The 15,965-nt window shown below is 39.5% G+C and overlaps 1 protein-coding gene across 11 annotated transcripts in view; it reads right to left on the bottom strand.

The window, feature by feature from the left end:
- Window positions 1–15,965, bottom strand: part of Rufy3 (RUN and FYVE domain containing 3) — a 75,439-nt gene that overhangs the window by 57,357 nt on the left and 2,117 nt on the right. The window contains exon 1 of one of the 11 annotated variants that reach the window (XM_042678130.1): window positions 2,309–3,293. The exons of 9 other annotated variants lie outside the window; for them this stretch is intronic. In XM_042678130.1, the coding sequence (XP_042534064.1) occupies window positions 2,309–2,486 (178 nt within the window). In that variant the 5' untranslated portion in view covers window positions 2,487–3,293. Of the gene's footprint in view, window positions 1–2,308; window positions 3,294–15,965 lie in introns of those variants that run through there. One more of the 11 variants, XM_042678122.1, reaches the window with a different exon arrangement.

Raw genomic sequence — 15,965 nt, 5'->3', positions numbered from 1 at the left:
TTGGCTCCAAATGATTATTTATAGATACTCAGAGTTTGCCAGTAGAGCAAAAAAATACACCCCTGCTCCCAAGTACTGCCAAGTACTTCCTAGATTATTATAGTTACATATGCTTTTATGGCCTTATGCTTTTCCATTTCTAATCATTTGATATAACTCCTTTTTTTGACTAACTTCAGGCAAAATCTCCAAGTTTACTGTCAGCTTTTCTCTATTTTCTTCCACATCCTCTACAATTTTAAGGCCATGGAAACCTTTCTGACTTCCTTCATCAAAGCTACGACAATTACATCTTAATCTGTAGTTCTCTACATTTTTCAACATTACTGTATTTTAATCTATGGCAACAATAAAGCATTCACATAGCACCATTACAAACGTTTTATATGGACCAAACTGCTTCTTTTTGCTAACCAAATAGGACTCTTGTACCAAAACTACTACTAGTGGGATGGGACTGTGGCTCACCTTGGGAATGGGTGCTGGCCTTGCGTGTATGATGCCCTGGGTTGGATCCCTCAATACCACAGTGCTGTGGCTCAAGTGGTAGAGTGCTAGCCTTGAGCAAAAGCAGCTCAGGGACAGTGCCCAGGCCCTGAGTTCAAGCCCCAGGACTGGCAAAAATAATAAATAAATAAAACTACTACTAATTATTTTTGAGACACTGAGAAACTGGGTTTTATAATTTTTTATTTTTATTTATTTATTTTGTCAGTCGTGAGGTCTGAACTCTGGGTCTGGGCGCTGTCCCTCAGCTCTTCAGCTCAAGGCTAACACTCTACCACTTGAGCCACAGTGCCACTTTCGTTTTTTTCAGCTTATGTGGTGCTGAGGAATTGAACCCAGGGCCGCATGCATGCAAGGCAAGCATGCTACCACTGAGCCACCTTCCCAGCCCTGGGTTTTATAATTAAAGGAATATTTCACATTGTATGACTTTCAAAATGGATAGGGATTTTTCTCAAATAAAATATGTAAACATGCACTTGCTAAAAGCCTTCTTGGTAACTTTCAATCTCATTTTCCTTTCCTAAAAATTTTTATTAAAGCCTTAGCCTGTTTTAGACAGTATTGGCCTTGTATGGAATTTTAGATGATAATTCTGACCCCTGGGATATTCTGAGAAACATGGCTGAAGGATATTGCTGATTGAAAAACCAACTTTATTAAATCCAACAGATGTAAAAGGTGTTAAGAAAAATGACTGAAACCTTGTTTTAAGTCATATACTGACTGTTTGGTGTTCAGTGATGTTGGTAATCTCTAAAAATTTCTTAAAGTTAAGTCTGGGGAGAAAAAATCCTTATCAAACCTAGTGGGTAAAATCTGGGTCATGATAAAATTGCAACACAAGGTCAAGGGCAAGGAATCACTTTCCCTGACTCAATTGGTTATGTTACTTTATGGTCTCTCTGTGCTATAGATATGCCCAAATTTCTCCTTACATACAAGCATTTTTTACCTTTATTAATTAAGGGTAGAGAATAGACATAAGATGAGAAGCCACTGTTTTAAAAACAAGTCAATTTTCAGCATGGCATTAAGAAAATTAAAGAGTAGGAGCTGAAAACACCACACAATTTAGGAACAGTTCTGGAAGAAAGTAAGTCAAGAGACCACAAAAATACTGAAGACAGTGAAATGAGTCATAGTAGTAAATATGAAAGAATAACTTGCGAAAAATAATCATCAACAGCGTTCATGGATAGCCTTTTTAAGACATGAATTTTTTGATTCTATATTCATGAAATGAGTACTGAATATAAAGTGCATCTTCATTTAACTTAATACATGTTATTAAACACGAGAATACTTTTTCAAATATCTTTTAGATGGCATAGCCTGCTTAACATAATGTCCTGATGAAAAGACTATTATATTCTAGAGATCCTGTGTTGCTGCTGTATTCATCATGCAGTATCCTATAATCATAGTCTTAACGTTTAACTTACTATTAAGAAAAACTACAATTACTATACTACTTTAACATAGGTACAAAGTTGATAGCTTTTTCACTTTGGGTTAGGATCAGATGTGACAAGTGGTCTCAGATGTTCTTTTTAGAGCCTTAAAGACAAAGAACTCTAAGGGAGCACGAGTATCTTTTTGAAAGGAGACCTCAGGAGGAGGAATTTTTTCTTCCCCTCAGTAAGCAAGAGAGGGGGAACAGAGTGGTAAGTGAGGATGAAATGTTTTCAATATTGCTAACAATTAGCATGTAGGTTCTCCCGACCTCTCCTTATCCTCCCTCCCCTACAACAATGAGGATGCTGGAGACACTGGCGGTGGGGAGAGGATCTGACCATACCTTCATGTGTAGGCTCTGGGTCAGGTGTAAGTGAGATGTCGTCCAGCTCTCGCAAGCAGAGCCATTCTCCATCCATGGACACTCGGAATTTGCAAAGGTAGATGGTCTCCATGGCAGCCTGTGTGATCTTGTCAGTGGTGGGGGTTGGCATATCGGTCGGAGGTGTCAGAGCGGACATGATGACTCAGCTGGGACCACAATACACACACACACACACACACACACACACACACACACACACACACACACTCACACACACTCACACACACGAAATAAATAAAATCCTCTCAACAAAAATCCCAGATCTGAAGCTTTGAAACAAAGCGTTCAGGGAAAAGGGGTGGAGGGGAAGCTTTGAAAAACAAAAACAAGGAAAAAATACCTTATGGAACCAACTAATGAATATAAGTAAGTGTACACTTATCTTTTCTTATGGATAGCTCCTACCACGTAGCAAAATAAAATGATGTTTGTCTTCTCCCAGCGTCCTCTCCTTTTATCTTCTTTCTCTACCCTTTTTTCCCCCAGGCTTTAAAACCTTGCACAGCCAGTCAATGTTGCCTTTAAAGAAACTGGCCTCAGCACAAATAAGTAAAAAAAAAGAAAGAAAGAAAAATTCCTCCTTCTTTGTGCAGAAAAAAAAGTACAAAAGGAGAAAAATGAATGAAAAATAAATTTGTATTTTCAATTTTGCTTAAAAAAAAATCTTGAACTGCAGAAAGCACTTCCAGGATCTGCTGAGATGAGCCAGGATGCTGAGTTCTAACAGGATTGGTTGTGCGCAGTAAGCAGGGTGTTGACCAAAATGGCTGACTAATGAACTGAACTGAAAATTCAGGCTCATGTGACCAGCTGCTCTGAGCGCAGGGCAAGCAATTCCCAGGATGCTTTATAGATGCTGCTGATGCGGGAAGAGCAATTAGGCTGCTCTCTCATCCTGCACAACCCACTTCCAGACTGTGCTAGTCAAACTGTGATCAGACATAACACAATGCACATATTCTCATCAATTTCTCTCACTGTGACATAGAAGAGCTGAATAACAGGAAGGCAATTAATACCAGATAGTACTCCTCAGCAAAGATCATACAAAAGGCAATTAGACTAACCTACCAAGCTCATAATTCACTTCTATCTTTAGTTACATAGCTATTAAAATCATTTTAGATACTAAAGATGTTTTTAAAAAAACTAAAGCAGATTTTTAGTATAGTTATCTTATTCTGAAGTATTTATGATTTGTTTCTCCAAGCTATAAAGAACTGACTTTTAAGACTTGGCAGAAATGTAATAAAAGACTGAACGTTCCTGATTAATGGCAGTCTCCTCCCTTTTGATACTGCTGTATACTGCTGTGTGTGTGTGTGTGTGTGTGTGTGTGTGTATATATATACACACACACACATATATATACATATAATATATATGTTTCTGAAGGACGCATGAAATATATTTCTAAGCAGAAGATAAAACTGTCGTATTTAAGAAATCTTCCCATCTTGGAATGTAGTGAAGCCAAATTATCTAGATCTAAGAACAAAGAACCAACACATACACAGAGGACTTACATTTTCCAATGAAGTATTTACACCTTGATAGCAAAAGTGCAAACAAGTATGGGTTGTCTCAGCTACACAATGGTAACGAGAGGAATACTAATGACATTCATTGAAAATGCTTTTGATAATTGAAAGAAACCTTTTTTCTCCCAACTTCAGGGATTCAGTTCCAAGGGGAAATATATAATATCAAGAAATAAATCCCAGCCAGGCACTGGTGGCTCACACCTGTAATCCTAGCTACTCAGGAGGCTGAGATCTGAGGATTGAGGTTCAAAGCCAGCCCAGGCAGTCCCTGAGACTCTTATCTCCAACTAACCACCAGAAAACGGGAAATGTTGCTGTGGCTCAAGTGGTAGAACACTCACCTTGAGCTGAAGAGCTCAGGGACAGCGTCCAGGCCCAGAGTTCAAGCCCCAGAAAGAAAGAAAGAAAGAAAGAAAGAAAATTCCAAGACTACTCACTTCTAAGGACTCCTATCAAAGATACCTTAATTTACTTAAATTTCTAAAAACTAAGAAAAAAATCCCCTAAATATTAAAATTTAAATCAATGATTGTAATTTGAGACTGAACAAGCACTTTTGTGTTGTGAAAGCGAAGGTAGAATAGTAAATCTTTTTTTTTCTTTTTTTGCTTATGTGGTGCTGAGGAATCGAACCCAGGGCCTCATGAATGCAAGGCAAGCGCTCTACCACAGAGCCACCTTCCCAGCCCTGCGAAGGTAGAATAGTATAACATAAAACTGCATATACTCTGATTTATACTGTTGATTTATAATGAGGCTATGTTCTAATAAACCCATCCTCAGTAGAAAATAGTTTAAGTCAAAATGCAATTAATATATCTAACCTGCCAAATTATCATGGCCCAGGAATACAATGCAATTTTTGAGTTATGATGGCTTAATGTACAGTTTTATGATAGACAAAAGCAATATATGTTTGGTTGAAACTATATTTCAAATTTTGATCTTTCCTGAGCTGGTTGTATGTTATATGAATGCTTTTTTGATGTGCTAGGCAGCAGTGATGAGTCACAGTTCTGCCATGCATATGATCACCAATGGACATGACTGGTATTCTACGGTGTAATATTTTTGCTAGTCCCAGTGCTTGGGCGCTGCTTCTGAGCCCTTTTACTCAAAGTTAGCACTCTACCACTGAGCCACAGCTCAGTGCTAGCTATTTAATAGCTTAGGCTTACTATATCCATTTTTAGGGGGTACTCGAGGTTGAATGCTGAGCCCCAAAAATGCTAAGCACCAATGCAGCAGTGGTACTCAATCAACTCTATGTTGAAAATGAACTTAGACAAATTGTGGGCAGGGGACCAGGAGGCAGGAATTGGAAGAGAGCAAAGGAAGACTTCACATTGCCCCCAAAAGAAACGTACTCATTACCTGATTTATGAAACAGTAACCCCTCTGTACATCACCTTAGTAAGAACAAAAAGAGTTTTTACATGTTAAGAACATGCTGTACCACTGAGCTATATACTCCCATCTTTAAATATTCTTAGGTACCTTCAACTTATGATGGATTCATTGTTTAAGCCTCATTACTATGGGGCTGATTAGGGGCTGCAACTCACTGCTTATCGCTAGATTGGGAAAAGACTGAACTTTGAAACTCAACATGCAATTTCTGCCAAACATATATCACTCCCAAACCATTGTAATGTCAAAAAATTGTAAATCAGGGACTCTCTCTCTCTGCATATATATATGATTATTTATAATTGGGAAGAAAATCAGCATGTTACTAAGGAAAATAAAATACTAGTGCTTCATTTATTCCTATTTCAGTCTCTCCAGTATTATCCCACATTGGGAGTGAGAACCACTCATTCACAAAAATTCACTGACAGTTTCTCCAGATGCTAGTTGTTGATCCAGGCACTAGGTATGCTGATGCAGTCTCTGTCTTTCCCCTCCCCTCCCTTTCTTCCTTTTCTTCCTCCTCATCCTCATCCTCTTCCTCCTTCTGTACTGGGGGTTGATTCAGAGCCTTGAGCTTGCTAGAAAGTGGCTCTACCACTTTGGCCGTAGCTTCAGCCCTTGGCACTGATAATTTTCAGAGGTAGGATTTTACTTTATGGTTTTGGACCACGCTGGACTGCAATCCTCCCCGTGCTTCACCATGTCAGAGGATGACCACTCAGTCACTCTATTTATCCTGTAGCTGCGATGACGCGAAACTTTTATGTCTTTGCAAACTTCTATGTCTAGACAGGCTTGAGCTAACATCCTTGGCTCCCTATCTCTGCCTCCCAATTAGCTAAATTAAAAGCCTGAGTTGGGGGCTGGGAAGGTGGCTCAGTGGTAGAGCACTTGCCTTGCATGCCTGAGGCCCTGGGTTCGATTCCTCAGCACCACATAAGCAAAAAGAAAAAAGCCGGAAGTGGCGCTGTGGCTCAAGTGGTAGAACACTAGCCTTGAGCTGAAGAGCTGAGGGACAGCGCCCAGGCCCAGAGTTCAGGCCCCACGACCAGACCAAAAAATAAATAAATAAAAATAAAAAATAAAAGCCTGATTCACCACAGTTTAGAGACCCAAATGCACACACAATTCTTCATGTAACATATTCATATTTATTTTATTTTATTTCATTTTTGGGTCGGTCGTGGGGCTTGAACTCTGGGCTTGGGCACTGTCCCTGCGCTCTTCGGCTCAAGGCGAGCTCTCTACGGCTTGAGCCACAGCGCCACTTCCGGTTTTCTAGTGGCTTATGGGAGATATAGTCTCACAGACTATGAACCGCGATCCTCAGACCTCAGCCTCCTGAGTAGCTAGGGCGTGAGCCACCAGTGCCCGGCTTCATATTTAATTATATATAGAGTTCCCTTTTATTCAAACACATTTCCAATTTGTGCATTAAAACACAAAGTTGGCCTAGGTGGTTGTTCAAGCCTATAACACTAGCTATTTGGGAGGAAGGGCCTGGGGAATCATAGGTCAAGGTCAACCCAGACATAAAATTTCTCGACTCCATCTCAACTGAGCACACCTGTCATCCACAGTGACAATGGAAAGCATAAACAGGAGGACCTAGGCATACCGTGAAACACTACCTCAAAAATAACCTAGGCAAACTGAAGCTAGAAGTATGGTTAGAGTGGTAAAGCACCTGCCTAGCAAGTGTAAAGCCCTGAGATTAATCTCCAGTACAGTGGGAAGGAAAAAATCATAAAAGGAAATGGCTTATAATTTATACCATCTAGTACTTCAAAACATAAAACCTGCCATTAAAAATTTATTTATTTTTTTTAGGTCGTGGGGCCTGAACTTTGGGTCTGGGTGCTGTCCCTGAGCTCTTCAGCTCAAGGCAAGCAGTTTACCACTTGAGCCACAGAGCCACTTCCAGCTTTTTCTGCTTATGTGGTGCTAAGGACTTGAACCCAGGGCCTCATGCAAGCAAGGCAAGCACTCTACCACTGAGCCACCTTCCCAGACCCTAAAACTTTTAAATTACAATCTTTGTTTGAAAATATCCTAGTGCACTGAACTCACATTCTCTTTGTGATGATGTGTCATGCTACAAAGCCTAGTGAGGGAGCGATGGAGGAACTGTGACACTGTTAGGCTACTATGTAAAAATTGCTTGAGCACCAGCTTTGTAGTAGCAGGATGACTGGTCTGCCAATGGGGGGTGGGGGAGGAGGCAACACCTACAGTATATATATATATTTAACAAAGAAAATGACTCATGTGTCAAGCAGGACAGAGTAGGAAGGCACAAGAGTCCAATGAATTACTTAAGATAGTCTACAATTTAAAACTTATGAACTGTTGCTAGATGCAGCGGTATACTGTTATAATGCTAGCTAGTTGGGAAACTGACATTGGGGGTGGGGGGTGGCAGTTCAAGGTCAGCTGGAGCAAAAAAAAATGCTTGTGAGATCCCCAACTCAACAGAAAAAAAATTCATGCTTGGCCTGGGCAATAACCGAGACTCTACCTCAAGCCGGGTGCAGGTGGCTCACGACCATAATCCTAGCTACTCAGGAGGATGAGATCTGTGGATTGAGGTTCAAAGCCATCCAGGGCAGAAAAGTCCCCATGAGATCTTCTTATCTCCAATTAACCACCAGAAAACCGAAAGTGGCACTATGGCTCAATGGGGTAGAATGCTAGCCTTGATCACAAAAGGGCTCAGGACAGCCCTGAGTTCAAGCCCCATAGCTGACAATAACTAAAACAATCAGTGTGTCAGTAGCTGAAGCCTGTAATCTTAGCTACACAGGAGGCTGAGATCTGAAGATTGCTGTTTGGACCCAGGCAGGAAAGCCCGTGAGGCTCTTATCTCCAATTAACCACCAAAAAGCCAGAAGTAGAGCTATGGCTCAAGTGGTAGAGTGCCAGCCTGAGCAAAAAGGCTAAGGGACAGTGACCAGGTTGAGTTTAAGCCCCAGAACCAGCACAACACAAACAAATGAGCAGAGCACAAAGGGCCAGAGGCAATGGCTAGGGTAGAAATATGCCTGGCTAACAAGCAAGAGATCCTGAGTTCAAAACCTCAGTACATATCTCCCATCCAAAATAACAAAATCCAACTTATGAATTGTCAATTTTGGAATTTTTTCCATTTGGTGTTTTAAGATAAGAGGTAACTGAAAACATTGAAAGTAATATCACAGATTAAGGGAGGAATACTTTACTTGAATTCACTGTTGACATAAACCACAACAAGCAATTTTCCCACCAATCACTCAGTATTTACTACCATGAATAGAACTGGATTGATTACAACACACTAGCACAACAGGAATATCTAGATTATTAAGAAAGAAACTTAGCTAACATCCCTTCTAAAGATCCTTCCCAACCCCTCTCCAGAAGGACAGAGGAGAACCAGACAGTGAGCAGAGCTGCAGACACAGAGACACAAAGCAACTAAAACTTTGGGAAGAAGCCAAAAATTGGTTACCCTTCAGCTTCTTTTATCTACCTGCAAGACAGGTAGTGATTTCAAGGAATAAGGACTGTGGATACGTAAGAAAAGCTGTACTTCATTATGTAAGAGGTATACATGATCTTCAGATAAACAACACTAACTGTATTCAGTACAGTTATTCACTTGGTTCATAAACAATGGATTTTTGAGGATAACAAAACTGTAGAAGATTAAAAAATAACTACATTCATATAATTGTAAATATTGCTACTGTTTTTACATTTGAGGCTTCACTAAATAAACTTATTAGCTTTGCACATAAAGATAATAGTAAGGGGGCTGGGAAATTGGCTCAGTGGTAGAGCGCTTGCCTTGCATGCCTGAGGCCCTGGGTTCGATTCCTCAGCACCACATAAGCAAAAAGAAAAAAGCCAGAAGTGGCGCTGTGGCTCAAGTGGTAGAGCGCTAGCCTTGAGCTGAAGAGCTGAGGGACAGTGCTCAGGCCCAGAGTTCAGGCCCCACGACCAGACACCCCCCCCCCCCAAAAAAAAAAAAAAAGATAATAGTAAGCTTTTAGTAAGACATACAGACCTTGACGTTTTTCTCATGTATACACTAATTGTAGGCCACGTTAAACTCTTTTTTTCATCTTAACTCATTTATCAATAACTGCACTTTTTTTTTGTTGGTTGTGGGCCTTGAACTCTGGGCCTGGGCGCTGTCCCTCAGCTCTTCAGCTCAAGGCGAGCGCTCTACCACTTGAGCCATAGTGCCATTTCTAGTTTTCTGGTGGTTTACTGGAGATAAGAGACTCACAGACTTTTCTGCACAGGTTGGCTTTGAACCGCAGTCCTCAGATCTCAGCCTCCTGAGCAGCTAGGATTACAGGCAGAGCCACTGATACCGGGCTCAACGGCATATATTTTAAAGATGGCTGTGAGAAAGACAAGGTATAGTCTGTGATCTTAAACTAGAATTAATAAGCCTATGTAGTTTAATAAACAATAAACCATATACTATGAACTGTGTTTTATCTACTTATAGAGCTTGGTTTTTCTACATGACAGTTGATTCAAAGTAAAAAAAATATTTCAAGGTAAGAAGTTATATTGCTCTCAAAGGACATTGGTGATAAATTGCAATTATTAGAAAACAATGACTGGTTTGTCAAGCTTAAGTTCAAGTTATCTGGTGTGGAATAATTATTCAATTGTCATTTATTGAACTTCTATTTAATGTTAGGTGCTTTACAAATATCAGGTCAAATCCTCACAAGTACACAATAAAGTAGATATTAATACCTATTCTTACAAGGAATCCCAAGGAGCCACAAAACTGGCTCAGGATCACATGGTTAGCAGTCAGATCTGTTATTCTTCTGTCTAGTCCATTTTCTTCTACACTCTATAACTTGAGCACTCCACCCCAATTATTTGTCCAAATAAAAAATCACTCAAAGGAAATAAAAAGAAATGACCAAAGCAAATCAACATAAAAGCTCCTAAACACGAATTTCAACTCACTTAAGTTTTAAAGAGAGCTAGGTAAGATGGCTTACAGCTGTAATCCTAGCTAAAAGGAGGCTGAGAGATCAAGAGACAAGAGGTTCAAGGCCAGCCTGACCAAAAAGTGTTCCAGATCTCATGTCAACCTATGCAGAGTAAGTACAGCGGCATGTACCTAGGAGGATTGTGGTCTAAGCTTGCCCTGGCTGAGAAATAACTAAATCAATAAGAGATTCAAAGGGCAGAGTGTCTGTCTACAAGTATAAGGCCCTGAGTTCAAATTCTAGTACCACACAGATGATAGAGAGATAGATAAATTGATTTGAAGAAGACTTTTTTTAAATCAGTTTTATATTTTGTGCCTAATGCTTCACAAATCATACCTTCCACTTAGCACCCTGACTTACACATGTAGTTCAGGCTTTTCCTAAGTGGAATTTTCTGAGGAATGAATAACTCATTGCAGATTGTTCCTGTGATATGGTAGCAAATGGTAAAGAAAGTATTTCTCAGATAGCAGGAAGGATACTATCATTTGGTTCACTCTACTACGGCTTTAGAGACAAAGCTAAAAAGACATTTATCTCAGTGAAATGGTTACCAATTACTTACCACGTTAGACTTCAGCACTAAGAACACTTGATACAGCTGAGTGCTGGTGGCTCAGGCTTACAATCTTAGCTATCCCAGGAGACTAAGATGGGAGGATCACAGTTCAAAGTCAGCCCTAGCAGGAAAGTCCATGAAATTCTTATCTCCAATTAATCACCAAAAAGTCAGAAGTGGAGCTGTAGCACAAGTGGTAGAGTATTAGCTTGAGTAAAAAAGCTCAGGGACAGAGCCCAGGCCTGAGTTCAAGCCTCAGGACCAGCACAAACACTTGATAAACTTGTAAGTAGAAAAAAAGAAAGGTAGACTCATTTTCTAAAATGACTCATTGCAGACTTCTTTAGAGATAAAACTCAATGTATAATTTTAATTCCTTAAAGATTTAACCATTATTCACGAGACCAGTGTTCAACTGGAGAATTGCACCAACAACTTAAAAATTGTGTTTCTCGTCTGCCTTTCCTTTTAAAGCAACCTCTTCTAAATTGATGGAGATCATTATCTTACTTTACAAATGTTAGCTTGGAGGTATGGCTCCACTGGCAGAGCCCCAGCCTTGAACAGAAGTTGAGCGAGAGAGGCTCTGTATATATGTGTGTATACACACATACAAATATATGAATGCCTACACAACATATTTTGTTTCAGTTTTTTGAACATTATAAGGGTTTCATGATACACACAAAAACTTGTAAGCCCTTTACTCAATAGTGCATTTTCTAAGACTCATTCATGCTGTAGTTTTCCCCCTTTTAGTATCTGTAACATACATATATATATATAAATATTAGAGAGAGAGGAGTTACATTCCATTTCATGTATATAAGACATTCATTTCCTTTTTTTCCACTTTAAATGATATTTTTAAGTTAATTTTCAGAAACAGATTTTTTTTTCAGGCATACTACTTCTTTTCACCAGGTGTGAGGGAAAAGGTCTATGTCATTTATGTCTTTGCTAGTCCACTGTTTTCCTCTATTTCCCAGATGATGTTCCTGTGTACCACAGTACTTCTTTTCTTCCCTCTGCCACCTTTCCTCACGCAGAACCAAAATCCATTGTGTCTATTTCTGATTCTGAGAGTTCTCTAATTTGGAGTTACACACTTGGGAGGCTCAGTATCACTCTACAGATACTGACTTCAGATAACCATAAAGTAGCTATGAAATGGTTAACACTCGAGAAGCTGAATTTTTGTTAGAAACCAAACATTAGGAATACTACAATCCATCCTCTTTCAATTTTTAAAAATAACTGACATAAGACAAGAAAAGAGTAAATCTGATTTCATGGTTCAATGGTAGTAAGCAATGATTTACAGAAGCAAAGCTATCAATTTACTAGATGACTATGAGAAATTTATCCTCCTCTTACCTCGATTTATTCAGTTGTAAAATGAAACTAAAAAACTAGCTTCACAAAGAATATAGCTGCCATGGGAAGATTTTGTGTATTCTGCACACCACTTATAAAAGAGTACCTACCAAATATAAGACTTAACAGACGTTCATTAGTACAGAAAGGTAACTCTACAATACTCTATATTGTTGTATTGTTACATTCCCACTCTCTGATTTCAACCTCAAAAACCATAAAAAATTCAGTTCTACCAAATCCAACTGTATTAATGTCTCCATCAAGGTCTTTCTGCTGAGCATGATAGTATATGTTTGTATTCCCAGCACTTGGAAAGTGGAGGATTTTGAGTCTGAAGCCAGCCTAAACTACTGAGTGAGCCCTTTTCTCAAAAACAAACAAAAAACCAAAAGTAATACTGACAGAAGCTTTTTCCCCCTTGTCTTCGGTTTGAGGCAGGGTATTGCTACATAGACCAAGCTGGCCTAAAACTCACAATCCTCCTACCCTCATCCTCCCCCAAGTGCAGAGATGTGATACAGGCTTCTGCTTTTCAGAGTTCTAGAAACACAAAAAACATGACTGTAATTACATGAAAGTCTACAAAGACTAATGCTATGAGACTGAAGGAAAAGTTAAAAGGATAGCTGAACAAACAAAAAACTTGTTTCTCAGGTTGTGAGCAAGAAGAGTTGGGATTTTGCCAAGCCAAATATTCAAACTAGATTACAAGATTTCTTAAATTCATAAAAAATGACAACAGAAGAAGGTAAACAAATATGGAGAATCCCAAAGCAGACTGTGAGGTTAGAAGAAAGAAGCATCTTCTAAAAGGTGATGTGCTAAAAACTGCTTTCTGTGTGCCTCCTTGCTGTCTAATCCTGACAACTCTTCTGTACAATGCTCCCATCTCTGCACCATCCACCTCCCTTCCCCACACACATGCTGAGTATCCTGTGCACTGAGTACTGTTGACAGCTAGCCATGAGCACAGGGAAAATGTCAAAGAAACCTGAAATGCAGAATGAGATAAAAAGGACTCAGAGAATACTGATAATAAACTTTCAGCCAGTCTTAGGTTGCCGCCCCCCAAGGTCTTGAGTGTCACAAGAATGGGTTTGAGTACTCTATTCACTTAAGGATGAATGATAGGCTTTTCTTTAGCTTAAGGTGGGGCAACAAATATTTCTAAAAACATGCCTTTAACTTACCCACGCAGGGCAGTAAACCTGGATCTAATGTAATTCAGTGAGCCTCTTCCACTCTGCATTGAACACTGCAATTCTTACGCAAAACAAGAGTGTTATCAATCTATTCAAAGTATATTTCAACTTTCCTGTCACTTTCACTGCATTAGCATGTTGCCTGAATTACTCTCTTGCTAGATACCAGATCAAGGTTGATTGGCTGCATTGACTTTCTGGTAAGAATAGCATTCAAGTTTGTAGCCACGCAGTTACTAAATGGCTTTTCCAAGCAGAACACCACCTTGGCCAGCAGTCCTGGGAGTTTTCAGAAGATTTTGGGCCTTTTCACAATTATTCAAATGTAACTACAGTTAAGTCAAACTACAAACAAATAAATAGAAAAGATATACAAACATAAAACTGTAAATGCAGGAACTGTTTTCTTCCTGTAAACACTGTACTGGGTTTATAGGTAAATTTGGAGTTCCTGCCCCATATGATGGATTCTTCAAGGGCATGTATGACAGTCAATCACATCCTTTTCAATATACTACTACCTAGGAGTCAACCATAGCTTTCACTGCTTAGTATACTCTAGACTGGGTAATCATAGTAACACAACTAACTAGTCTTTTTCAAAATTTTTTTTTTTTTTTTTCCTATTCCTCTTCCTATCCCCTTCCCATTGCAAAGCACACAAATAGAGTAAGAAAGCTCCTTCTTTGTAAGTGGATACTTTTTGTATACTGCTGCAACTGGAAGAGAAAAGACAAAAGCTGAAATGTGGACTATTTGCAGGGTACTGGCTTGAACACAAATAGTGCTCTAGGAGTTGGAAGGAGAGTAACTGTAAATGGAAGCTGTGAACCAGGCAGAGCAGGAATGTCTCTTCCATCCAACACTAAGTTAAGCACTGTTTGTTCATCTGTCCATTCACAAGCAGACTTCAAATGTTAGATGGGAAAGAAAGGTATTAAAATATGGCATGATGGCATGCAATTAACTAATTTTTAGATAGTTGATGAGAAACTGGCATGGAAGGTCATATACCAAGAGGTAAAAGGCACCACAAAATAATACAATTTTGTGTTTGTGAATTTGAGTTCATGACACTTGAAGATTCCTATTTTTTTTGGGGGGGGGGGTCCGGTTTTGGGGCTTGAACTCTGGGCCTGGGCACTGTCCCTCAGCTCTTCAGCTCAAGGCTAGCGCTCTACCATTTGAACCACAGCAGCCACTTCTGGCTTTTTTCTTTTTGCTTATGTGGTGCTGAGGAATCGAACCCAGGGCCTCATGCATGCAAGGCAGGCGCTTTACCACTGAGCCACCTTCCCAGCCCCTTGAAGATTCCTATTAGGAACAAATGAGCATGGTGGGACTGGGGTTCACAGAGAAAGTACTTTGTACGATATATCTTTATATTATAAAGCTTCTAAGCAATGAGAAGAGATCTATGTGTAACTTTTTTTTTTTCTGTTGGTCATGGGGCTTGAACTCTGGGCCTGGGTTGCTGTCCCTGAGTTCTTCAGCTCAAGGCGAGTGCTCTACCACTTGAGCCACAGTGCCACTTCCGGCTTTCTAGTGGTTAATTGGAGATTAAGGATCTCATGGCCTTTCCCTCCCTGGGCTGGATTTGAATTGTGACCCTCAGATCTCATTTGGTGTTGGATATGAATTCAAGCAGTGTCTTGGTAATTAAAGTGAGAAATCTTTGCAGGTCATGGTAGTGCATGCCTGTAATCCCAGCACCAGGGAGGTTGAGGCAAGAGAACTGAGTTTGAGACCAGCTTGGGCTACATCATAACATCCTGCTTCAAAATAAATAAATGGAAGGTCTGAAGACCTCAGGTACATTATAGAAAGAAATACGAGAGGACAACAAGATACCCTGTAGAGTATTCTTTTTTAGGTATGTTGTAAATTACAAAAGATATCATATAAGATAAAAAAATTCAATGTTCCAAACAAGAAGTACTTTAAGTCAATTATATAAATACAACAAAATTATAAACATATAGTGAGTCTTTAGTGGCTATATATAGTATATATATGTAGTGAGTCGTGACTGTTTTTTTTTTAAAGCAGAGGAAATGGATCTGTGTTTTTTCTGAATATTTACACATTGATCAACTATTTCAGAAGTAAAGATCATGAGAAAATTCTAAAACTTTCATGTGCTAGGTCTGGAGGTTGTACCCTCAACCATGACTAGCAAATAAGTGCAGGGCCGGGAGTTTAGACCCCAGTATCACCAAAACAAAACACACCCCCCCCAAATCTACTGAAATTATAGTCAGAAAACTTTTGGATGCTGAGTAATCACCCCATATACTTTCTGAGTCACAGTAAGAGATTATAACAGTCTTCCATTCCTGTTGTTATCATATGTAGGTCCAAATTTCCAACAATACTTGACAGTACCTACAACCAATACTGGCCAATAGTTGAAAAATTCTTCTATATCAAATTTTGTGTCACAGTTGCTGCACAGAGTACAGACAGGAGTATCTTCATTGTATAGTGATGTGGTTAATAAGCAGATTACAC

The sequence above is a fragment of the Dipodomys spectabilis genome, unplaced genomic scaffold, assembly GCF_019054845.1.
Source record: "Dipodomys spectabilis isolate Male_0828 unplaced genomic scaffold, ASM1905484v1 ptg000043l, whole genome shotgun sequence".
In the NCBI taxonomy this organism is placed as follows: domain Eukaryota; kingdom Metazoa; phylum Chordata; class Mammalia; order Rodentia; family Heteromyidae; genus Dipodomys; species Dipodomys spectabilis.
Note: the sequence above shows the minus strand (reverse complement) of the source record. Positions and strands in the feature narration are given on the sequence as shown.